This window comes from Ambystoma mexicanum, chromosome 4q, assembly GCF_040938575.1.
Source record: "Ambystoma mexicanum isolate Mex_15411 chromosome 4q, UKY_AmexF1_1, whole genome shotgun sequence".
Taxonomy (NCBI): Eukaryota; Metazoa; Chordata; class Amphibia; order Caudata; family Ambystomatidae; genus Ambystoma; species Ambystoma mexicanum.
In genome coordinates, this window is record NC_090928.1 from 1,239,207,410 (window position 1) to 1,239,233,172 (window position 25,763).

Below are 25,763 nucleotides of genomic sequence, written 5' to 3' on the forward strand. Positions count from 1 at the left end.
ATCCAACCAGGTAATTGAATCGACCGTTATCAACTGCCAGCATTTGTCAACCATTACCACAAAGAGGAAGACATAGAGGCTCCAAGAAGTTTTGGAAATTGAACACTCCTTGAGAGTTTTATGTTTTGTGATGTGTCGTTTCTGGTTTTGGGTCGATATTATGACCTTTGAGATTTGTGTTCGATTTTTAAGATCTGGCGATGATTAGTTTGTAAGTTGGAGTTGCACCATTTTTTAAAAAACTTTTTTGTCGACAGTGTTTTTCATTTTTCCTTTTTTCTTTGGTACACCCCGGGCACAGGGCCTTGCGGTGGGGGTCTGATTTAGTTTACTGCATTATACGTTGCTACATCGTCTTCCATGGGTGCAAGGGACCCATCTGGGTGGCTCTAGTTTCATAGGGTTGTCTCCACAATGGGGCGGGTGGTGAGTTATTGGGGATTGGTAGGGATGGTATGGGTGGGGGAGGGCGGTAGCTTGGGGAGGGTACCTGTAGAAATTAACCGAATTGGGTGGGCCATGTTTTTCTTGTCGATGACAGTGGAAACCGTTGTTGTATTATGTGAAATTGTAATGCTCAGGTTGTGATCAGATTTTGTACTGTTGCTTTCGGCGTTGCACTTATCTGTGAACACCAATGACGAGCGAAGCAGTCTTGAAAGTTGGGTCCCTGAACGTTAAGGGTCTCAATTTGCTGCAAAAGAGTTCAATGCTGGGGAGGGAGTTTCGGCAGTCTGCTTTGGATGTATTGTTTGTTCAAGAAACAAAATTTTAAAAAAAGGGTGAAGAGTGCTCCATCAGGGGTAACAGTGTTAAGGAAGTGGTTTGGGCATCCGTTTTTCGATCAAAAGGCTGGTGCAGGGATTTTGTTTAAGAAGTCACTTGGCTTTCAATTGTTACAGAGCAAGGTACTGCATGAGGGGCGATTTCTGGCCGTTAGGGTAAGGTTGAATGTGGTTGAGGTAACGTGGTGTGTATTATATGCCTCAAATCAAGCTTGCATTTTGTGAAGAGTCCTTCTCTATACTCGAGCGATGGGGCAGGGGGATTAAGATCTGTGGTGGTGACTTCAACACGCTAGCAGATTCTTTGAGAGACTGGTTTTCTCCAAGGGAGGAAGTGACGCAACCAGCCCATGGAGTTGGGCAGTCATTGGGTGACCTTTTTGTTACATACCATTTCACCAACAAGTTTAGGTTTTTGCACCGAGAAGTTAGAGCAAACACTTTTTACTCAATACCACAAAGGACCTATACACAAATTGATTACATACTTGTGGATTCCAGTAGGTCCCAGGATATAATAGGATCCTCTATTAGAGTGGTGGCATGGTCGGCCCATGATATGGCTTTGGCGACAATAGGTTTGGGTCATCGTCAGTCTGTTGATAAAAGTTGGATCTGCAATGACACTTGGTTTAAAGATACAGGGCCTCATCACAAGTTGGGTGGTATCCCGAATGGGATACCGCCTAACTTTATTTGTGTTACCGCCCACCCATCAGGCGGTAGTAACCACCGGATCATGGGTTGGGCGGTAAACATTATTCCCCATTCCCAATGGGGAATTTTCAGTGCAATTACTGCTGGCGGTATTACCACGCAGTAATTGCACTGAAAATCTGCATTTTTCCAGTGTGTTTACTTCCAGCTCTAAGCTGGGAGTAAACACGCAATACTGATTGGGCGAACCCTTAAATGCAGCGGTAACCGAGTTACCACTGCATTTAAGGGCTAGCGCCCAACTCGTGATGAGGCCCACAGTGTTTTGTGTCAAGTTCTGGGAAGAAATTCGTCTGTTTTTTAAAATTAATATCAATATCGGGATATCAAAGCAGGCTCGGTGCTGCTCTACACAGACCCTGCAGCATCCCTGCAAATCACAGAGCCTTCAGCTGTCACCCCAAAGGCCTGGCACCATATGCCATTCTAGTCCTCCCTCCTCGATCACTTGTCTTGACCGCAAATCCAAAGGGGGAGACCTCTCAGGGATAGAGAAACCGCTTTAAGGGAAGCTCCACCCACAGACAGCCTGGCACAGTACTTAAATCTAGGGTCGTGCGCACAGAACGCGGTTAGCTGTTTGCTGGTTTGTGGTGCGGTGGTAGGTGATAATATCTTTCTTTGTGTCATAAATGGATACATTTACCGATCTTAAATACAAATGGCACAGGGTAGAATTAGGATAAATTAATTTGTTCTTCTTTAGGGGGGATGTTTCTGGATTAATACTGCTGGGCTTGATTGAATAATATCTTAAGGGAAAATGCGTAAGCCTAAAGAACGCCTGGCGTCGTTAAAGAAAGAAATCACTAGTGCACCCTGGTTTTCAGAGGAGGAATAGTCTTTCTCGGGCAATTGCCTTACCACTCCCTCCTTTTCCTGAGCTTGTGGATTCTGTTGTGGCTCATTTAAGATCGGATAAAATGCGCTCTAACGGGGGATTCTTGAAGCAGATGTTTGAAATGAAACCTCATCCAATGACCCATACCTGATTATTATGGAGGACATAGGTTCCCTGCCCCAAGACATCCAAAACCAGATAACGGGGGTAGAAATATAGCACTTAATGAGTCCCAGTAAACACTCCACCCTTGCTCTCGACGGGAGATATTTCCCAGTTAACATTATCGGAGCACTTTGAGGAAGAAAGGGGGGAGCTCTCATTTAGTTCTGCGCAAAAGCCTGGAAAAACATCATCACAAGGTGAGATGAACAGTTACAATGACAATGCAAGTTTGCAATCTATTCAAATTGAAATGTTAAAAGAAATGAAAGCACATTCTAAAGGTATATTTTATATAGCCTCTTTAGTAGCTCCTTTGATTTGTGTTGTCAGGGAGAAAAAGAAAAAAGGAGGACTGTAAATTAAAGCATACCAATAGGAATTTGGGAATAGACACTGGGGCGCATGTGTTGCAGGAAGATAGGATAACCCCAACAGAACTTGCCAATATACCTAATCCTATGCCCTTGAGGGACACTGTGATACCCACACCTGCAAACAGCAACAGGGCCGACACCAGCAAAGAGGTTCACAACAATAGAATCTAAAATAAAGAGATTAAAAAAAATAACAAGACGAAGAACAATATACAAACATTACCAAAATGTACGCATAATTCTTCTAGAAAATGTTTGCGACAGGTTGTGTTTGCTGACTTACAAGATTGTGAGCTTATTGAGGAAGCTCCTTTGCTGAAAGTTGAGGACGATGCTGATTGCACGTTAATAGGGGAACTCAGTGTACATGGAGCTATGTCAACAGAGGAGTCACATGCAGAGATTCAAGGATGTAAGGAAATACAAACTGTCCCAAATAAGAACGTGGAATCCAGATTAACCGACGCAATTAAACATAAGGGTAGGGCGAAAGGTAATCAACCGACAGTGCGTGATTTATTCAAACAGATGGATTCAATCACTACGGTGTCTTTACCAGTGTCCGTTGGGGACCTAGTTGTAGGTCCCGGTATAGTTTGCACTGATCAGATGAATGAACCCTACCCTAACGTACCAAATAAGGTTCAAAATAACTCTGTACCCCTTTCAAAACAAATGAGTATCGAGAGGGGGATAAAACCAGTATAAAAGGGGATAGGACTTGCAATAGGAGTGGAGAAGGCGTGCCCGGGTACCTTGGTGAAGAGAAAATAAAATAAATCACGAAAAGCATTCTGTATAGGGACCCACTATATTTATCCCAACCTAAAGGGTCAGGTGTCCAGGGTCCGGGAATGGGAATAAAGGAGGACTCATCATCAAGTAAGCCCTACCCTGTAGAAGAATAAGAGAAAGCGGTTGTATAAAGCAGAGTTGGCCGATGAGTGAGGGCCTGAGACATAATGTTCATGAAGCATCTGGATAACCTGGACTGCCGACTGACCCATACAAGGGCCTGTTAGTCAAAGATCTCGTGAATCACTTCCTAGATGGGTGAAAGCAAAGTTTATCTGACCCTATTCACCATGCAGATATCGAAACTCCTACAGACTCTAATGCAAAACAGGGCCAAGGGGTAAATTTCAACGATCCTCTCTTTTAGTTAAGGATATGCCGATGAAAGAGACAGCTTTTCTACTCCCTACTCTATGTACACGCCACCTTAAACAATGCACTTTTTTTGCAAGTAACCATATTACATAAACATAACTTTACTCACAAAATAAACACACCGTTCACAAATCATTCGAACTATAGCAGTTTGATTGTTTCTAAATCCTCCTAAATTAGACAGATTAGAAAGATCAGGGATGAGGGATAAGGGATAAGGGGAATAAAGTCCCTTGCCCAGGATCACAGGGTCTGGACAGCTGTGGAAGCTCTGAAATAGAACTTTGGTCTCCTGGTTCTGCAGTTATTAGGTTTACCTCGAGGAAGTCCGGGTAAGGATTTGGTTCTGGGATTATCTGCATTCTTCAACCTGTGTCATTGTCGACTCTTCTCTGCAGCTGATGACTGAGGTCCTCTATGGGATTCGGGTCATCAAGTTCTATACATGGGAGAAGCACTTTACCACCAAAGTTAGCGGCTTCAGGGAAAAGGAGCTGAAGAAGCTACGGGCCCTGAAGTACCTGGACGCTGTGTGCGTGTACCTCTGGGCGGCTCTTCCTGTGGTCATCTCGATCCTCACCTTCATCACCTACGTGCTGTTGGGCCACGAGCTCACCGCTGCAAAGGTCAGTAGCCATGGTCTCCATGTCTGAAGCGAAGGAATGTTCTGATACCATCTCTTTCCCATCCTTGATTGACTACGTGTTCCTTTGCCTCCCCTTCATTTTTGATTTCTTTCAACACAGCCTTGTGTACATGTGCTTCATCAAAGCCTTCTCCTCCAGGCCTAAACCATTTCTGACTCCGTCCTCACGCCAAATCTCCTTGGCTGTTGGTGCTTCTACCATACCCTTTTTCTCTGCTCCTTTCAACTTCTTACAATCCTGTTCCTCTCACTACCACTTACCATTTGCTCTTTCTCTCTTTTTAACCGCCTCACTGTTCCTCACCTACTTCCTGAATTGTCCCGCGCCTTCCTCCCTACATTGCCCCTGTGTCTTGCTCTTTCCTGGCCTCCTTTTTTCCCCTTCAACAAGCAACACTCTCTTTCTGTGGTGTCTTCATGTCCCTCTTTTTCTCACAGGCTTTTTCCTTCCATGTTTGGACCTCTCACTGCCCCTTTCTCTTGGTCACCTTGATGTCCTGCTCTCCACCCTTCACCTACTGCCTTCCCATCACTCTAACTGCCCTCTGTCATTCCTGGCCTCCTCTTTTGGTTTCTCCCTCCACCTCTCGTAGCCCCCTCTCTTTCAATCATCTGTATGCCCTATCTTTCTGCCCCTCTCTTTCTGTCTCCTTCCTGCCCTGTCACCCGCATTCCTCTCTCCTCCCTCTCTCTCTCCGCCCCCTCTCCCTTTCTCTCCCACCTAACTGTCTCTATTATCTCCTTCATCTCCTGCTTTGCTACTCCTTTAACTGCACCTTGCTCTCCGTGCTTCCTCTCCCAGCCAGTCGCTGTCTCCTCTCACTGCTCCTTTATTACAGGCACTTTTCTACCCTACACAGCCCTTTTTACCTCCTGCCTTCTTAACCCTTTAACAACCCTGAGCCCCTTTGCCCTCTGCCTTGCCCTCATCTCTCGCGCTACTGCCTGACCCCTCTCATCACTTATCTCTGTTTTGGTCTTCTGTGTGCCACTTATTTCTGCCACTTACTCTCCCTGGGTCCATCCTGCCACAATACCCACAATCACTACCCCTAAATTCCCCTGACACTTCCCTGCCCCTCTTACTTGACCTCACTCCTCTTGCCACCTTTTCAATGTCTCAGTGGATCCCTCATAGTTCTTTCCTCTCCTCAGGTCTTCACAGCACTTGCCCTTGTTGGAATGCTGATTCTGCCCCTGAATAACTTCCCGTGGGTGCTGAATGGGATTTTGGAAGCCAAAGTATCTCTGAACCGAATCCAGCGATTCCTGGAGCTGTCGGACCAAGATCTGGGGGCCTACTACAGTGCTGGTAAGATTGAGAATTGGACATGATTGCTGCCTCCTCATGAAGCTTCAGGCAAAGCTATTATGTCCCCTGGTGGGATCACGGTTAAGTGGGGTTGCCCTATGAGGGCTACAGAGTGGGCTAAAAATGGGTAGGAATAAACTCTTAAGGCGTACAGAAGTGGGGTAGCTATTTTCTCTTGAGGACAGGCTGTGTCGAGAAGCCCTGCTATGGTGCAAAGGGACGGTATGAATGCCTTCACAGAGGCACAAGGTTTGTTGAATGTCTTTAGAGGAGCAGAGGGTGCGTCAGTATGCCCTATAAGGAACATATGATGGGGTCCAGATTCCTTCTGTAGAACGAACATGGTGAGGTTAGGTTGCCCTCTGAGGAGCACTGGATAGTGTGACACTACCCTCTGACGGTGCATTGAGTGATCTGCGTCTGTTGGAACCCAGAGCTGGTTCATCAGTGAATTTCTAGTTTTGGCCAGCTGCTCTTATTAAGAGAGCAATCCATCAAAGTGGGTCAGTACAGTCTGGGCTGACAAATCTCGAGCCTGTTTTTGCAATGAATGTAACAAAATAATACGTCAAAATTTCACCCAACAGCACCCCAAAACTAGAAAGAACCTATGAAAAGCATGCCAACGGACCCTGAGACTCCAGCCATAGCCTGAGAGTTTCCGTTTCTGGAGGGCCAAGCTCATCGCATTTTTTAACACTTTGTACCCACTGGCAGCTAGTGATTTCTCTCTTCTTTGGAGGGGTGTAAATATTTCCCACCAATTTACCCTAGTGAGCCAGTGTAGCAAGGGAGCCCACCATAGCCCATTCGGTGGGTCCAGCCCGCCAAGAGAACTTTTAATATTTGAAGTGGTGCATTTGACAGCATGAGTTTTTGTGAAAAATAATTGTAAAAAGTCATACAATTATATACCTGGTCAACAACTACTTTACCACCACCATTCGATGGGTTGTCCCCCACCAAGAGAACATTTTAATATTTGAAATTGTGCATTTTACAGCACATTTTTGTGGAATATTTGGTAAAAAGTCAGACAATTATATGCCAAGTCACCAACAGTGACAAACTGGCCTGCCGCCTGCTCCAAAGGCAATACCGGCTCTCCGTTCTCACCAAGAAGAGAGCCCTTATCCAAGCCCGCATCTCTGAGGCATCTAACAACTCGGCCGAACTCTTTAAAATCTGCAAGGAGCTGGCCAACCCTGCTGCAGTCTCTACCTCTCCTGTCCCCTCCCAGGCCCTCTGCACTGCACTGGCCTCGCACTTCATCTCAAAAACTCAGGACATCCTGTCCTCGCTCTCCTCCTCTCTCCTCCCTCCTTCTCTTCCCGGCTCTTCCTCTTGCTCTCTTGCAGCCGCCCCTCCGCCCTCCTTCTCTGCTTTTCCACCTTTTTCTGCTGATGAGGTTTCCAGACAAGTCCGATCTATGAAAGCCTCGTCTAAACAGGTTCACCCCTGTTCCTCCAAAACCATCAAGGACCACATCGACTCCCTGGCTCCTGCCCTGGCTGACTTTTGCAACCACTCATTCGCCTCTGGAGTCTTCCCATCCCCCCTCAAGCACTCCCTTGTGCATCCCCTCCTCAAGAAACCCTCTTCCGACCCCTCCTGCCCGACCAACTATCGCCCAATCTCCATTACTCCCTTCCTGGGCAAGCTCCTGGAGAAACTGGCCATCTCCCAGCTTAACCTCCATGCTGAATCTGTTGGTAATCTTCATGACCATCAATCCGGCTTCAGAGCGGCCAGAAGCACGGAAACTTCTCTCCTGAATATCCGTGAGGACCTGCTCCTGAACCTCGATTCCAACACTCCCTGTGTTCTCATTCTGCTCGATCTCTCCTCTGCCTTTGACACTGTCAACCATGCCATCCTGCTCAACCGTCTCCGTGATAACCTGGGTATCACTGGTCAGGCTCTGGCATGGCTGACCTCTTTCCTTTCCGGTCGACCCTCCCAGGTCCAAATGGGCTCCTTCCTCTCTGACATCTTTTTCTCCACCTGTGGTGTCCCCCAGGGATCCAACCTCTCTCCCTGGCTTTTCAACCAGTATCTGGCACTCCTTGCCCACCGCATCGCCGCTCTCTGCCCCCACTTCCAGTGCTATGCGGACGATACCCAGCTCATTTTCAGGCTACCCTCGGCCTCCTCCTCTCCTTCCCTCATCTCCGACTGTCTGTCTGCTATCCAGGAATGGTGTGCCGCCAATGACCTCTGCCTTAACGCCAGTAAGACCGAGATTCTACTCATCGGCACACCCACTCCCTCCTTCCCTGCAGCTCTCTGGCCGGCCTCCCTTGGCCCCCTTCCTGCCCCTACCTGCAAGGCTAAAAACCTCGGGGTCATCTTCGACTCCACACTCTCCTTCTCTCCTCAAATATCTGACGTCTCTAAGAAGTCACACTACCAGCTGCACCTCCTCAGAGGTATTCTTCCCTTCCTCTCCTTCCCCCAGAAGCTCACTGTCTCCCGAGCCCTGGTTCTCTCAAGGCTGGACTACTGCAACAGCCTCTATCTTAATCTGCCTGCCTCCACTCTCCGCCCTCTGCAACTTATCCAGAACAGAACTGCGAGACTTGTCCTTGGCCTCAAGCCCAGGGACCGTATCTCTCCAGGACTGAAATCCCTTCACTGGCTCCCAGTGGCTGCGAGGATTAAGTTCAAAACCCTCTGCATTGTCCACAAGGCCTTCTGGGGCCTGGGGCCTAAATACCTTCAACTCTCTCTTCCTAAATATCTTCCTTCACGAGCCCTCCGCTCATCCGTCTCCAACTCCATCATGGTCAGCCGCTTCTCTAAGCAACGAGCTGGGGGTAGATCTCTCTCCGCAGCAGGGGCCTCCCTCTGGAACAGCCTTCCTGCCTCCCTGAAACTTGAGGAGAACCATCTCCGGTTCCGGAAGCACCTCAAAACCTTCCTCTTCGCTTCTGCCTTCTCTCTCCCTCTCCCCTGCTAAACCTGCCTAACTCCCCACTGAATTCTGCATTAAACCTGCATCTGGGCCACTCTCAGTGACCTCGGTCCAGGGCCCAGCCACTCTCCACTTGCACTGCCTCCCTGGCTCCCCCTGCACTGTGGGACTGTCACTGTATCCCTACAGCCCCCTTCCCAGCACTTGCTCTGCACTTACCTCGCACTTGCCACCAGCTGGCCCTTTTTATTTATTATTTATTATTTTATTACGCTACTTACCTTGTACTGCACTTTCCCCCCCACCTCCTCCCCCTGCACTTTCTCCTTTTCCCTTTACCCCTGCACTTGCGCGATCTGAATGACACCTGGCCTAGTAGGATCGTTTGTCTGTCTTCCCCTTGTTTTCCCTCCCTCCCTGCCTCGTCGCGCCTTGAAACACTTGTGTATAGGCGCGTTACAAATACCATATCATATCATATCATAACAGTACACACTAGCATTTTCCAATGCATTTGCATAATGTCTGTGCTCACAATATATCTGAGCATTGCCACGGTAAAGCTCACTTCATGTTGCCTGTGCCCACAATATATGCAGGCATTGCCACTGCAAAAATATTTTCTTGCTGACTGTGCCCAATATGAGAGTATTTCTGCGGTAAACTCTATTGAGGCTAGTTGTGCTCAGTATACGTCAGTATTGCAAGTGTAAAGTGTGTTCCTGCTGACTCTCCCCAATAAATGCCAGCATGCCATTGTAAAAACTTTCTTATATTCTGGGTGTGTCCTATGAATGGTAGCTTTACCTTATTAATATGTGGATATGCGGCCATTTCCTATGTGTGCCAACATCGGCCTTTAAACATGTTATATATATAATTGTAAAACACAATTTCTGGTGCCTTTGCTTGTTAGAACATGCCCACTGCATGTGCTTGTATACAGTCGCATCATACATACTCATTCATGCAAATGCACACACATACGCAGGCACACACCTACACAAGCATATACTCGCGCACACGACACAAATGCACACAACCTCGCACATATTCACACAACACTCACACATGCACACAGCACTTCCTTGCCACCCATTTTCCTCAGAGAACACTTCCAGCCTTAATATAGTTATCCAGGCTCTGGGTCTGCACATATGTAGGGTACTTGTCAGCGAATTACCAGTTTCCTCCCTGAGTCCAGCATTCACAGGGTGCATAGAATTCTATCTGATCATCTGTATAGACACCCTCACAGCCTTCTATCTGGCAGTGTTCACCAGCCCCAAATCGTGCATGCGGGGACAGAGGCCATGCAGACCTCTATCTGGCCCAGTGCTTCATATAGGAGTCGGCCTGTCCTCTATCCCTGCAGGTATATGGCGGTTGGAATTGTCTGCCATGTGGAGTGCACCTGACCCAGAGCACTCTGAATCTGTAACAGCCAGCGGATAATGGAAGGGATTGGCCTCCCAAACACCTTATTTACCATCTGACCACTGTCAAAAAGGACTGGGATCACATGGAGTTCGGAGTGTTTAGTTTTGCCTGTTCAAAAAAGACCAGACACAGCATTTCCATTTATGCCTTCCCATTGCAGTATGCCAATGGAAAGGGGACTGAATGGGGGTAAGAAGGTCCCTCATTTGGCCTCCATTAAGAAATAAATGTTTTAAAAGCTTCATGTGATTAACAGGTGGGGAACTCCGAGAGAGAGACAGAGTGCGTTTTCAGAAATGGAAGGAGGGGACTACCTGAAGGTTCAGAATATTCAATCTAAAGAGCCGGGGGGTATTGGTGATCAGGTGGTGAATGGAGGTCACTATTGTGAGGGGTCAGCAATGCGAGGCGGACAACTGTTTGATATTCGTTCAAAATATACCATTTTATTAGAACAAACATAATATCAAAATACCTCCCTTGCCCTACTGTGGGCTTCCTTTCCTAACGGAACTAACACAGGAATACTGGCCCTCACACTATACATCAAATGCAAAAGAAAATATATGTCAATTAAGTTCACATCACAAATGACATTCATAAATTGTTGGTAACCTTTTAGCAACCTGAGTGAATTTCTTTTTCCAGGACTCCAAGTATATTCCTCTTCAATGTTCACCAAGAAAAGAATAATAAGGACAATCCACATAGGTAGTAAAGTCTTAAATCAGTTTTTGAAAAGTCAATATCAAAGTAGAGATTTGTTAACCACAGTTCGAACAACAAATGTTATTCTTCTGATGGAATAGAGACTTTCCACTTCTTCAAAATAGCATCAATTTATTTCTCAGCCACAATGCCCTTTTCCCAGTTCCATTTAGAAGAAAGAAGGCCTTACACAGTTCAAAAAGAAATACAACTTCCAGCATGTTAATGGAACAAAAGTCTTGGTTAACAATCAGGTTAGAAAGCACAGTTTATATACTTGTCAGGATAGCTTCTGCTTCAACAACTTCACTTCTACCAGTTTTTACTATGAGGACATTCTCTCTGGCCTCAGCCTTCTACTTCACTTGAACTACTGAAGTCTTGAGTCTTCTGGCAATCCAATTATACCACCACAGATTCAGCACTTAGTATTTGAAAGACCGGTTTGGATATTACTTTGGGCCTCATTACGAGTTTGGAGGTAACCACGGCGCTATTAGCGCCATGGCTGCCTCCAAACTCGTACCGACTCCGCCCTGGTGAATGGAGCAATTACCGCCCCATTCCAAGGTTTGCAATTGCGGTACCGTTATTAGCTCTAAAGTCCCTTTGCCGGGGTTAAGGGTTGACCTGCAAAGGGAACTCGTAGTAGGGCGGTAAGGGATTACCGGTACCGGTGCCCTTACCGGTACCAGTAATCCCTTACCGCCCGGGTCGTAATGACCCCCTTTGTTTTGTAAAGACGGGTTTAGACAAGATTCACAATGTTCGTTCTTAATGATAGACGCATGATCAAAAATGTTCGCTCTTCATAGAGGAAAAAAAACTAGTTACACGCGACCCCTCCTTCATGTAGTTTAAAGACCTTAAGTGTTTGACAATGGTGTTCAGTAATGGTGTTCAGTAATATGTAACTTTTACACGAGTAAAGCAACCCTTTCCATTCACACGCATATGTTATTTCCATGGTTCCCTGGTAAGCAGATAGATTGTAAACACCAGCTCACTCCTACTTCTTGCGTGAGTGAAGGAAAAACTGGATACTGTTGCCTGCCGGCAGTGCTCGCGCAAGAAAACAGAACGCCAGGTTTGACTCACTGGCTTCTGATATCCTTGTTCTGCGGGTTGCTCGAGTTCTACGACTTTGGACTCAACTTCTACAGCTTCTGGCTTCAAAGGGACCCACACCCTTCCTCTGATCAGTTGTCTCCAGTCCTGCCGCTTGAATAAGGAGCCCCTCTCAATCCTGAGACCTGCGACTTGCCAACAGCTCCTCGCCTCGGTCTCTGACATGTTTCCTTTCCAGCAACCACAGCAGTCAGGCTCACATGGGGAAAGACAGCCTCACTGCACATCTTCCGCTAATAATCTTCCATTGGGCAGCCTCTGCACTTCAGATTTTTGGGGAACAAGACCCTCTCAGAACAAGCAGGTGAAATCTGCTGCGACCACGTTCCGCAGTCCCTCTGGTTCTCCACTTCTTCTTGGTTTACCAGTTCTATGCCGCCGTCTTTCTCCTTCTACTGCAACTGCTGTACACACTCCAGTCACAGTTCCAGCTGCTTCCACTCCTTTCTCTTGCCTGCACCTGAGGGGGCCTTTTATGCCTCCCAGGTTCCTTCAGGTGTGGGCTTTTAGGCTTAATTGCCTGACTACGACTACTCTATGCTTCGTCAGTCCTCTTCCTCGTCCCAGCACTCCAGGGATTATGGGACTTGCAGTCCCCTTCAATAAAGTTTAGGGTTTTGTTTAACTTTAAGGTTAGATCTACTTCCCTTAAGGTTACTTAAAATTACAACTTTAGAATTCGGTGCTGCAGGGGAAGACAAATCATTAAAGGCAACATTTCCAGATTCCTTTACATGATCTCCTTGGGAGGCAGAAAAGTTTTTATCCTGAATAACCTAAAGGATCTTTTCATTGGTAAAGCGTTCTCAGATTGTATAATACTTGTGTCCAGAACCCCAGATTCCATGTATGGGTTAGGGACACCACACTGATGATAAGCAGTGACCTGTTTTGGAAACCTGTAAAGGTTTTCCTTGTCGCTGGACAACTACTGTATCTCATCCCACAGGATCTCCTAGTCACCTTGGTCCTGTCTCCTCCCAGGTGATCCTCCCGTAGTACACCACCCACAAAGTCAGGATTGGAAAGCATTTGCCTTTCCCTGGCCACCTGGGAGGAGACTTTAGGCAGGGTTTCAGTGAGGGATCCGTAGGATTCCTCACACTATCAGGAGGTTGAGGAAAGGTACTGTCACAACATTGAGAATATTGACTATCTGGAGCCAGAAGGTAGTGATGTTCAGAAGGTGAACATAGGTGTCTATTGGGAGGGGAGGAGCCAGTACCAAGTTTCAGGAGAGAAGAACATTAGAAAAAGATAATGGTGAGACAGATCTGAGCTTATAAGAGGAGACACTTCAGAGTTGTGGAAAGCGTGCAAAGAGGCCAAGGAGCTGGAAAGGATATGAGAAAGATGGGGAAATAGCATTTGGAGAAAAAAAAACATATCCTAGAGGTGACAAGTTGTCGAGGAAAGGTTGCCAAATGGGCCAAAGAAGGGGCCATCAACAAAAAGAGGGAGAAATTTGATAGGTAGGTGGAGGAGAAAGAGAACGTTGATAGAAGAATGGGGCATGGAATTTGCGGAGTGTCTGCTAAACGGTGCTAAGCACAATGGGGCTGAATGGTCAGGGAGAAAGGGGGAGCCAAACTGTAGACCTATGAGCATGGATAATGATAGTAAAAGGTAGGCTTAGTACATTTGGCCACTCTCTCATCCTACCATTCTTTCCCAGTCCACTCAAATGGCAGTGAGTAACTGCTCGCCATCCATACAAGGCCCTTTCTCTGGATCCCAGTGCAGGTTTCAAAAAGCCAGGTAAGAGACTAGAACTGGGCATTGAACAAGAACTTGCTGATAGGAAGAATCTGAGAAGAAAGGTGCGGGAAACTTGAGAGCCTGAATGTCTAATGCTGGCGAGGATCCCGGGCTGCCACAAGGAACTACAGGCTTTGGGTGAGGCCTTTATTAAGACTCACCTGGGGTTGGAGGACCCCAAAGCAAGCCATATCGAGGAGAAGCCACCCCAGACTCTTAATTGTCTTAAGACTTTAATTTGAGTTGCGACTTTTCATTCATCTTGAGCCCTCAGTTGCACCAGAGGCCTCAGTTAAGCGTATATCACTCCTTTTTATTATTTTGTCCAACACTGTAACTTTTCCCCAATAAAATCATAACCTTGAGTTTCAAAGTTTGTGTGGTCCTTCGATCCCATATTTGGTAAATGGCAGTGGATAAATGGGAGTTCTGTGGACAGCATTTTTGCCTCCAGTAAAAATAGACCATCAAAAAGACCAGATGTGCGCAAATATTTACACAAAGTGAGGGTAGGTATCATAAATGAGGTGTACAGAGAGTAAGCGTAGGAACCACACATTGCGTTTCCCCGAGAGTGAATAAAGGAATCATGAACAGTACATGCAGAGAATAAGGGCAGAAATCACACATGTCTGCGGAGAGTAAGGGGCAGGAATCCCACATGGTGTCTGGCGAGAGTAAGGGGCAGGAATTGCACATGGAGTCTTGTGATGATTCACAGGATCTCGCCACTTCTCCTTGGAGGGGAGCCCTTCCCTGCGAGGCTCGGGTGGTTAGGCTGCTACCCAATAATCCCCATAAGGATGGTTAAAAGCAGGAGGACCTCACAGGGAGAGATTCCTCTTCTGGGGATAGGGGCTCCCTTTCCATGCACGGATAGTATAGCTCAGCGGCAACATGCTCGTCTTGGAAGCAAGATGACGCAGAGCTACACAGGTACGAATCCCGGGTACGCACTTAGAAACCTCTTCAGCATTAAGCGCGTTATATAAAAAAACTATTGAAATTATTAATTATAAAAATAACCTTACCCTCTCATCCCTGAGACTTTAAGACCTCCTCAAAGTATTATTAGCCCATATGAAAGCACTACTGTTATGTATTGTAATTCTTCATCCAATACTTACTCAGAGGTTGAGTACATTTAAAGCACTACAAATCCAGGACGTTTACCAGTCTTTCCTGAAACTATTGAGATGAGGAAGAGCACTCTAGGAGGCATACCAAGTGCTCACCCACTAAGTACTGAGACGAGGAGCCCGCTAGGAAGGATGAAGATAGGTCAAACGAAACAGGGGAAGGACTGTGATCTTGCGCTGTGGGCGGACTAGACTATTTGTATAAAAAGAGATGAAGAATAACCTGAAGGGAAAAGCACCAGGTGTGAAACCTGAAGAGCATGGGAGATTAGAAATGGGCGAGAGGATGGAACGCTGGGGAATCTGACGAGTACCGCTGAGAATGCCAGGGGTAAACTGAGTCTGCTGCATCCTGATTGAGCAAGGGCTTACTAGGAAGATTGAAGTTAGAAAACAGTGGCACGACCTGCTGCAGAGTGGCCTGCTGAGTCACTGCGGGGGGCGATAAAGCGAGGAAAGCAGTCCCAGAGGCTGGCACAATGATCCACTGCCCCTGAAAGAACCGGTTATGGGTTATGCTACACATACAGGTAAAGGGGGAACACAGGAGACCCGGTAAGGGAGTGGGGCCAACCAAGAGCAGCATCCAAAGTGATTTTCCTCATCCCAGTAGTCAAGTTAAAGCTACAGAAAAGGGAGAGTGTCCGGGGACTAATCTCCCTTGTTTCAGTGATTAATACTGAAATATGATTAGTCTTGGAATCTCAGATGTAATCATCGTCCCAGTGATTACCAACATAGTGCCACTAGTGTGACTACAAATAAGGAGGATCTCCTTTATCTCAGAGAGGGTGGTGAATATAAAACCAGCTTTGGAAGCCACAGTAACGATATCCCTCTTCAGAGAGACTGTGATCATAGAAACTTAAATATCAAATACACTGGGAGTGATTCTCTTTATCATTGTCAGTGTCATATAAGAGAGAAAGACATAAGAAACAGTCGGATTAGCCTCCCTGGTTTAAGAATTACCACTAAGAGTCAGAAGGAAGAAGATTACATTAGCACTGATTGTTCTAATCCTAGTGGATCTGTGAATCTCAGTGCTTGTTTGAGAGAGATTCAAGATTAAAAAGCTGAGGTAACAAGGAAAAGGAGGAGTTTAAGTTTACCCTAAAATCAGTTTGGAAGGAGCTACACAAGCTGTTGAAGTATTGTTTGATCTTGAAGAACGCCTACATTGTACCCAATAGAAGGGAGTCATTCTCCTGGTTGATAAATCAGACACTAAAGCAACAGACTATAGAGTCAAGCCCGCAAGGAAGTTCAAGTCCAGAAGAGTGCTGTTTATGTTAAATTATCATCAGTGCATTAGAGACTGTCATCACGGTTGAAACTTGACGAACCTGGAGAATGTAGCCATCCTCCTGGTCCTTCATTTGAACTTGAACTGTTCTTGGGTTATTTGTCACATGATTGTGGTGCAGTCTTTCAAATCTTATTTATTTCATTTAGTGGTAGGGACAGAGGAGGATTTTGGGACAGAGGACGGTTATTTTGGTTGGACACACCCTCACGACGAGCACTCGGTTATCTTACATATCCAGTTATCTTTACTTTAGGTAGGGTTCTCCCTTTAGAGCTAGGGAAAGGTAGGTGTTGTTTTGTGGTTTAAAATAAGTCTGTAGTCAAAAGGCCATCTTTGTGTCTGACTCCTGCTTTTGCAGAGAGTGAGGGGCAGTAATCCCACATGGTCTCAGCATCACACCTTACCTGAAGCATCTTGTGAACCCTCTGTGGGAATAGAAGAGGTCTGTTGTTTGGGGCAGCCACCTAGATCTCTGACCTATACAGAGAGAGGCTTCCCCGAGCCAGTGGGAACTCCAGAATGTGGCTGAGAGGAAGTGGAAGGCATCAGGCTCATCCTCCGACAAACTGGCCTGCAGCCTGCTCCAAAGGCAATATAGACTCTCTGTCCTGTCCAAGAAGAGAACTTGCATCCAAGGCTGCACCTCTGCAACCTGTAACAACTCAGCCAAACTTTTCAAAATCTCCAAGGAGCTGGCCCATGCTGCTGCAGGCTTCACCTCTCCTGTTCCCTCCTAGGCCCTTTGCACAGCACTGGCTTCTCACTTCACCACTAAAACTCAGGACATCCTGTCCACTCTCTCTTCTTCCTCTCCCTCTACCACTCCTGGCCCCTCTACGGCCGTCTCTCCTCCTCCTTTCTCCTCCTTCCCCGTGTTCACTCCCGATGATGTTTCTAGACAAGTCCGATCTATGAAAGTCTTGTCAAAGCAGGTGCTCCCCTGCTCCTCCATAACCATTACGAACCACATCAACACCCTCGCTCCAGTCTTGGCCGATTTCTGCAGTCACTCATTTGCCACTTGAACCTTCCCTTCCACCTAAAGCACTCCCTTGTGCACCCCCTCCTCAAGAAGCCCTCTGCCAATCCTTCCTCTCTGGCAAACTACCACCCAATCTCCATCAATCCTTTCCTGGGCAAACTCCTGGAAAAGCTGACCATCTCCCAGCTTACTCTCCATGATGAATCTGCTTGTTGTCTGCATGACCACCAGTCTGGCTTTAGAGCAGCCAGAAGCACCAAAACTGCTCTCCTGAACGCCCATGAAGACTTGCTCTCTAATTTCGATGCTAACCTGCCTTCTGTCCTCATTCTCCTTAATCTAGTCTCTGCTTTTGATACGGTCAACCACGCCATACTGATGAATCGTCTCAGTGACAACCTGGGCATCACGGGTCAGGCCGTAGCCTGTTTGAACTCCTTTCTCTCTGATCAACCCTCCCAGGTCCAACTTGGTCCTTTCTACCGCCTCTCTCTCTCTCTCTCTATCTCTCTCTACATGTGGTGTTCCCCAGGGTTCTAACCTCTCACCCTGGCTCTTCAACCATTACTTGGCACCTCTGGCCCATTGAATCTTTACCTTCTGTTCTAACTTTCAGTGTTATGCGGATGACACTCAGCTCTCCTTCGGGCTCCCCTCAGCCTCCTCTGCTCTCTATCTCATACCTGACTGTCGATCTGCGATTCAGGAATGGTGTGCCTCCAACGGTCTCTGCCTTAATTCCAGTAAGACTGAGATCCTTCTCATTGGGTCCCTGACCCCGCTTTCCCTCTTTCACTCTGGCTGCCCACACTGGGCTCTCTACCAGCACCTGCCTGTGAGGCGAAGAACCTTGGGCTCATCTTCGATTCCACCCCCTCCTTCTCTCCTCCCATCAACTTGTCGTTGGCCTCAAGCACAGGGATCATATCTCTCCAGCCTTGAAATCTCTTCACTGGCTCCCGGTGGCTGCAACGATTAAGTTCAGGACCCTCTGAATCGTCCACAAGGCTTTCTGGGGCTGTGGACTACACTACATCTAACTCTATACCTAAGCAACTTCCTTCTCAAGCCCTCCGCTCATCCACCTCCAACTCTCCCAGAGTCAGACGCTTCTCCAGGCAGAGAGTGGGGGTAGGTCTCTGTCCTCAACTGGGGCCTCCCTCTGGAACAGCCTACCTGCCTCTCTCAAACTTGAGCAGGACCATTTAAGGTTCCAGAAGCAACTCAAGACCTTCCTCTTCGCTTCTTTTTTTTTTGTTTTCCTCTTTCTCTCTTTTTCTTTCTCTCGCTCTCATCTGCTGCGCTAACTGGTTACCTGACCACCCACTGAACCTCACAGGCACCAGGCTCCTGCACGACCAGTAGCCCCTTGTACTGTTTCCGGGCATCCCACCCACTTAGGGACTGTATATAACCCTACAGTCCCCTGCCTCCCTGCACTTACTTGAGCCACCACTCTGGCAGCACTTACTGCGTTTTGCTCTGCACTCTTTCCCCTCACCCCCGGCACTTCTCAACTTCCCTCACACTTGCACTTGCAAAATCTGAATGACATAAAGCCTAGTAAGATTGTTTGTTTTATCCTCCCTCTGTCTATCCTTCCTTCTCCTGTCACGCCTAGAAACACTTGTGTACAGGCATGTTATAAATGACTTATATCAATAGTTATATGCAGCTGTTGGTATACGATGAGCAGAAGAATAACAATGCCAGGAATCCAAACTAGCATGAAAGAAGGAACTCTGCAGATAAGAGCTGAGTAGGGCGAGTACTTGGTAGGAGGAAATTCAGCTCGGAAGGTGGTAGAAAGTAACAGGATCCTAAGTGAGCAAATGAGGGAACAGAACCAGAAAGAGAAAAGTAAGGAAGGAACAAAGGACAGCACATGGCAACTAGGGAGGTAAAGTTCCAACCCGTTACCTTACTTGCATTGTGGCAGGGGCGTCTATGGCAGCCATCTTTGCTTGAGTATGTACGTCTGCGTGTGGGCACCATCTTGTAAGGGGCTGACGCGTCATTTGCCGGCAGCCATCTTGGAATGGGCTTCTATGCCTCCATCTGTTCCACAGGGAGCAGTGCAGCCGAAGGATGAAACATGGTGTCTGCAGAGAGTGAGGGGCGGGAATCCCACATGGCCTGAAAAGACCTGAGAATAGGAATCCCACAAGGTGTCTGCTGAGAGTGAGGGAAGGAATCACACCAGGTGTCTGCACAGAGTTGGGGCAGGAATTGATTGTGCTTATAGAAGTGAAGGTAGGAATCCCACATGGTGTCTGCATAGATTTTGTAGTGAGACTCATACAGGGCGTCTGCAGAGAGTAGGGTAAAGAATCCCACATGGTGACTACAAAGATTGTGGAGTGGGACTCCCACTGGGTGTCTGAAGAGAGTGGGGGAAAGAATCCCACATGGTGTTTGCAGTGGTCATGGAGTGTGACTCTCAAAGGGTGCCTGTAGAGACTAAGGAATGCAATCCCACATAGTTTTATGCAGAGGTCGTGGAGTGGGACTCCCACAGGGTGCCTGCAGAGACCTTAAGAAATGCAATCCCACATGGTGTCTGCAGAAGTTGTGGAGTGGGACTCACGCAGGTTGTCTGCAGCGAGGGGGAGAAGGAATCGCCCATGCTGTCTACAAAGATGGTGGAGTGGGACTCACCGAAGGTGTCTACAGAGAGTGGGGGGAGGAATCCCACATGGTGTCTGCAGAGATGGTGGTGTGGGACTCACATAGGGCGTCTGCAGGGAGTGAGGGAAGGAATCTATCATGTAATTACAGAACAGAAGGTGAGAAGATACAAGCGAGGTTACGGGTAGGTCTGGTATGGCTTGACGAGTGTTTCAGCCTGACAACTCTGGGAACCCTCAATCTGAGGGTCTCCTCTATAGAGGCCGACCTTTCTTATGAAATGTTTTTCTGTCCGTTAAAATTGTATGGACAAAACTGGGGTTCACACGATAAAGCAGATACCACCAGGTATACACCAGGCTGTCGAAAAAAAGAACAGATGGAGGAATGCGGTAGCAGATGACTAACCTGTATACACCTGGTCCTTTGCTTAGGAAAAGGAGTGGAAGACATCTGGTGTAATCACCTGGCATCTATGTCTGGAGAATGAAGGCAGACGTGAAGGAATGAATGAGAGATCAGGAATACTATTAGGTGTATTGGAAAAAGGACCTACCCTTGGAGGCACTATGATGAGACCAAGGAAGTGGGATTGGTAGGGCCTAGAAGTGAAAGGAAGGGTAGTTAGTGTGAGTTAATATGGACTTGCCCTGGGCAGAACAAGGACGTACTCACAACTAATGGATATACGCTTTGCGTGATAACTGCATAGCGTTCGTGGAAGTCCAGAGCAAAGCCCAATATCCAGCTGATCTCACTAACCAATCCAACACTGTTCGGTCCCACGATGCAATATCGTGCAGTGACTGGGTTTCAAGACTAATGCAGATTAGGGTTGAACCAATAGTCTGTAAAATCAAAGCATAAGTCGGACAACAAGCGAGCAATAAAAAAGACAAAGGGTAATCCAGAAGGCAGTCCATAGAAGCAGAAACGGGTCTGAGATTTCAGGGTGGAAGTTACGGTACCGTGGAGTAGAAATCCGAAGGTCGAGAACAAAGGCCAGGATCAGGAAACAAGGAAGTCAAACCGGAAACTGGAAGTCACAGGGTAACCGCGAAAGTACTAACTTCAATTAAAAGCACCCGCGTTTGGCGTTGTTCCACTTTTATGGAGCGCAGCGATACGAATGACGTATCACAGCGTTTCCTGTTTCTAGGACAATGCAAATGTAGGTGGTATGGACGCAGTCCGGCTAGACGCTCCCGAAACTAGCGGAGCCACCATGGCACACGCCAGGAATGCAAAGGAAAACTTGAAGGGCCACACTGCCTGTGTAGCTTTGGGCACACCCTGAGGTGAAGTGTGACCGTATCCTCCCCCAAAGACCAAACCACCCTACGAGAGGCATTGAAGCAGACAATCAGTAAGGGGACGTGAATGTTCTCCGGTTCCCAGGACCTGTCCTCTGGCCCGTAACCTTTCCAGTCAACAAGATAGAAACGCTTGCCTCTACGCAATTCCAGTATAGCACAGATCTCAAACTCCTCATCCCCACAAACCTCAACCGGAAGTGCAGGCAGTCTGGTAGCAGGAGGGCAAGGTTTCAGCAAGGAAACATGAAACACAGGATGAATGCGCCAGTGTGCAGGGGTAGCAAGGTGCACAGCAACTGGGTTCAATACACGGAGCACTTAGAAGGGGCCAACATAACGAGGCAGCAGTTTACGTTTGTCGGGTATATGCAGGTTCTTGGTAGACAACCAAATTCTCATGCCGACTTGATATGTGGGGGCCTCAGACCGGCGTAAGTCGACATATTTCTTGGAACGCAGTTGAGCCTGTTCCAAATGCGACTTGACACCCTCATGTAGAACCTTTTTAAGTCCCGGATATAGGCCTGAGCCGCCGCCCGGTTCTCAGACAGCAAAGTAGGATCAAAAGGAATAGCTCTAGGGTGCTGTCCATACAAGGCATAGAACGGTGAGGATCCAACCAAGGAGTGCACTGAATTGTTGTAGGCAAACTCAGCAGTGGTTAACATAGAGAGCCAGTTGTCCTGATGTTGCAGACCTAAGCAGCGGAGATACTGCTTCAGAGTAGCATTCAACCTTTTGGTCTGACCGTCCGTCTGTGGGTGGTAGGCACTGGAATATCGATATTTTATAGCAAAAGAGGACCTCAAAGTCTAGCAGAAACGAGACGTGAACTGAGCCCCCTGTCAGAAACGATGATGGAAGGCAAACTGAATAAGAGAAGCACATGCTTATGATGGCGATCTGCCAGTACAGGAGCAAAAGGGATACCTTTGCAAGGGACAAAGAGAGCCATCTTTGTGAAGTAGTCGATAACCACTGAGATGGTATCATGGTTATGAACACTCTGAAGTTCTACAATGAAGCCCATTGAGATTATATACCAGGGTGTAACGCTCACCTGGTATCCACGGGGACGTCACTCAGCCTGTTCTTACCTCTTACGACCTCAAACCTTTCCCTGGAGGCTATTCGACTGGAGACTGGGCCTTGTTTTCTTGGATAGTGTGCTCTCCGTCCTGCTTTCAGCGCAGGGGCGTGTTGATTGATGCGGGCTCGTTGCTGCCCAGTTACTTCACTGGCAAGAGTCCGACAGGTAAGTATGAGTCTTTTGAACAGTTCTCTAACTTCATTCCTTTCCTTCCTTAGATGATGGCCGGCGTCCGGGGATGGCGGCGTGCTGCTGAGATGAGTAGCGCTGAAGGTGAGTGAGAGCACGATACGCAGTGCACCCCTTTCGTATTTGTATTGAACTGAGTTCTTTTTCTGTGTCTTTTAGGTGCTGCAACGTTTTCAGCGTGGATACTGGTTATGATGAACAAATGCGGTGGGTAAGCACGGTATGCAGCGCCTCTAGATGTTTCCACGCTAACCTGGAGTGTCTTTTCCCTTTTGCAGATGGATGAGAAGTTCCGGAGACAGAGTTCCCCCAGAGCGGCTGGGATTCAGGTAAGTGTTTGAAGCTTGTACAGTATTTAAAAATAAGCAAAGATTTGCAGAATGCTTACTAATGCCTTTTTTCTGTTCTTTTCCCTTTTCCTTAGGAAGCGGCATGCCGGAATGGGAATGACACCGCCGAAGATGCCTGCAGAACAGATGGAGCGATGAATGATGGGCAGAAGCGCTGCAAGGTAAGGCTGTTCCTAACGGTGTTCTTGTTCTTGCAGGAGCTGAGCGCAGAAGAAAGATGCAGGACTACTGGAGACCGATGCGAACACGGTGAATGTCACTCTATAGGTGCAGAAAATGCAAAGCATGTTTCCCAGCCTGGGTGTGGCTTAAATAGTCTCTGGGTATCCCAAGAGTCTCTGGGCTGAACCACACCCAAAAGACTAGACCGCACATGCAGTTCTGGGAACCGAAATATGTGGGGGCATCCATCTTGTCCCCATCAATGCACTACCAGTCGAATCCCCAATGTTATCCTATGGGAGTGAGTGAGTCTGGTGCCACAAGCGCCAAGTCTGACTCCAAGTGGGTCTTTGGAGGGATGGAGAGGCCCTTGAGGGCCATGTAGGTGATAGTGGCCTGGCTCCAGCCTGACTGCTTGGAGGGCTGGGGACATGAGAGGCAGGAATCATGACACAGGGTTTGTGGGGTACTGGAAGCAGTTGAAGCAATCCCATTGGCTTGTAACTCTGACCCCTACATTTTGCACATATAGAACAGGAATATATGTAGTCCGTCACGTTGTGAGACATACTGGTCCACCAACACCACCGGCACAATAACTCCAGGATCTTTTGACTGCCGGGATGGACTGCCACAAGAGAGTCATGGCACCATTGTAGAGCACATATGCGCGTATCCTCATTCGGAATGTATATCCGTTCCTGGACATACGAGAGGCCATTAATAATGACAGCACCCGACTCCCCTATCGCAGCAGGATTCTGAAGGGCCGAGTCCTGGAGTTTTTCCTTGAGGGTGGCCTGTGGATTACAACCACAGGCCATCTGACATGGTAAGAGGAGATGGGATTCCTCCTTCATATTCGTAGTCTGATCATTCAAACGGGAGAGGGTGTCAGCCTTGGTGTGGGAGGCGGCCGGTCTGTATGATATGACGAAGTCAAACAACAAAAAGAACGTATGCCAGCGAGCCTGTCTGGCACTCGTGCATTTCAGAGATTTGAGGGGAAGGAGATTACAGTGATCGGTAAAAACCAAGACGGTATGTCAGGCTCCCATTAAATGATACCTCCATTCTGGGAAATACTCCTTGATGGCTAATAATGCCCGTTCCGTAATTGTATTATTCTGCACAGCCGGAGTTAGTTTACGGGGAAAAATAAGCCACCGGATGGATTTTACCTTTACAACGGGGCATTTCTGAGACAACACTGCTCTCAAGGCGATGCTAGATGCATCTGTTTCCACCTGAAACGGTTGAAGAGAGTTCGGGTTTTGCAGGACCGGAGCCGTGGTGAATGCCCATTTTAGTGTATCAAAAGCTGTGTGTGGGATTCCAAGATGGCTGGCCAACCAGGTCCGCCTTCATGGCTCACCCCGCAGGGATCTGCCCATCAGTCACAGGGAAAGGAGTGGAGTCGCAGAGAACAGTGCTGGTGCGGGACCCTTCCCCCACTGATGCAAAGCGGAAGATTGCCTGAGGAAGCCACAGACCGGGCGAGGCGGGAGGAGCCGGCCTATGAGGCACAGAGGGGAAACATCCCCAACTAAAGAGACCGGTAAGCCGCTGCCCCCCCTCCACCTCCAAGCCTATGCCCCTGTGAGAGATCTCCCAGGCCCCCACAGAAGGAGCAGGGAGACCAGACCATAAAGCCAACACCTCAAAGTCTGCCACAACGCCGCCCAGAACAAACAGGTTGAGGAGGACCCCCGCCGAACAAGAGGAGTAAAGACCGGATGCCCCCACTGGAGCGACCCGGGGTAAATAACCTGGATATAACAAGATACTCACAAGAATCCTCTGAGACCAGCAAAGGGGCATAAGAGCCAACAGGAACAGACCAGGGTCAAGAGGCCCCCCCTGGCTAGAAAAGCAGGGGAAATGGGGAACCAGGCAAAAAGCCCCAAAAGAGGCTGTTCCCAGGAACTAGAAGTGAAACGCACCCCACGGATCATAGGACATATAGCAGGCGGGCAGGCAGTCAGGTGGGCACCACGGTGGGTCATCCCGGAGACATAGCAAAGGAACCAGAGTGGCAGCCTGACACAGCCCGCTAGAGGAAGCCCAGAACCTCACCCCGATTACAACCTGCTATAAAGTTGAGGCCACTAACGAGACCTATCTCCACTACAAGTACGCTTCTCTCACAAAGCCCAGGTCTAAGCAGCTCAATGGCCACAAGGAAGGAAGTAAGACTAGAAAGGAGACCCGTAAACAGGGCTGCAAGCGGACCACCGTATAGGGTCCACTCCCCTACAAAACCAGACCAAGCCAACATGTCAAAAAACAGAGGGAAAGAATGCCAGACCCCAATGAAAAAGGCTAAAATAGAACACAATGGGGCGATCCAGAAAATGTGGAGGAAGGAAGGGGGTACACAGCACGAGCCAGAGCAGGAGGCCAACAGGGAGGCAGAAGATTCCCCTCTAGAGGAAATGCCAGCGGAGAAAGCGGTCACACAAAGGTCCCTCGAACAATGCTTTCAGAATTTAGGGCATAGGATGGCGGACACCGTCTAGTCCCAACTAGATAAAATGAGAGAAGACCTCGCCAGGGCCCTAAAGGAAGTGAAGGGAGACATACACATGCTGGAAGCAAGAGTAGACACCATTGAGAAAGCCCTTAAAGAGCTGTCCGACA

General features: G+C 47.9%; 1 protein-coding gene across 1 annotated transcript in view; it reads left to right on the plus strand.

Moving 5' to 3' along the window:
* ABCC10 (ATP binding cassette subfamily C member 10) overlaps positions 1 to 25,763 on the plus strand; it is a 609,641-nt gene that overhangs the window by 75,866 nt on the left and 508,012 nt on the right. The window contains 2 exon segments of the mRNA XM_069608805.1: positions 4,451 to 4,678; positions 5,854 to 6,010. Of these exon segments, the coding sequence (XP_069464906.1) occupies positions 4,451 to 4,678; positions 5,854 to 6,010 (385 nt within the window).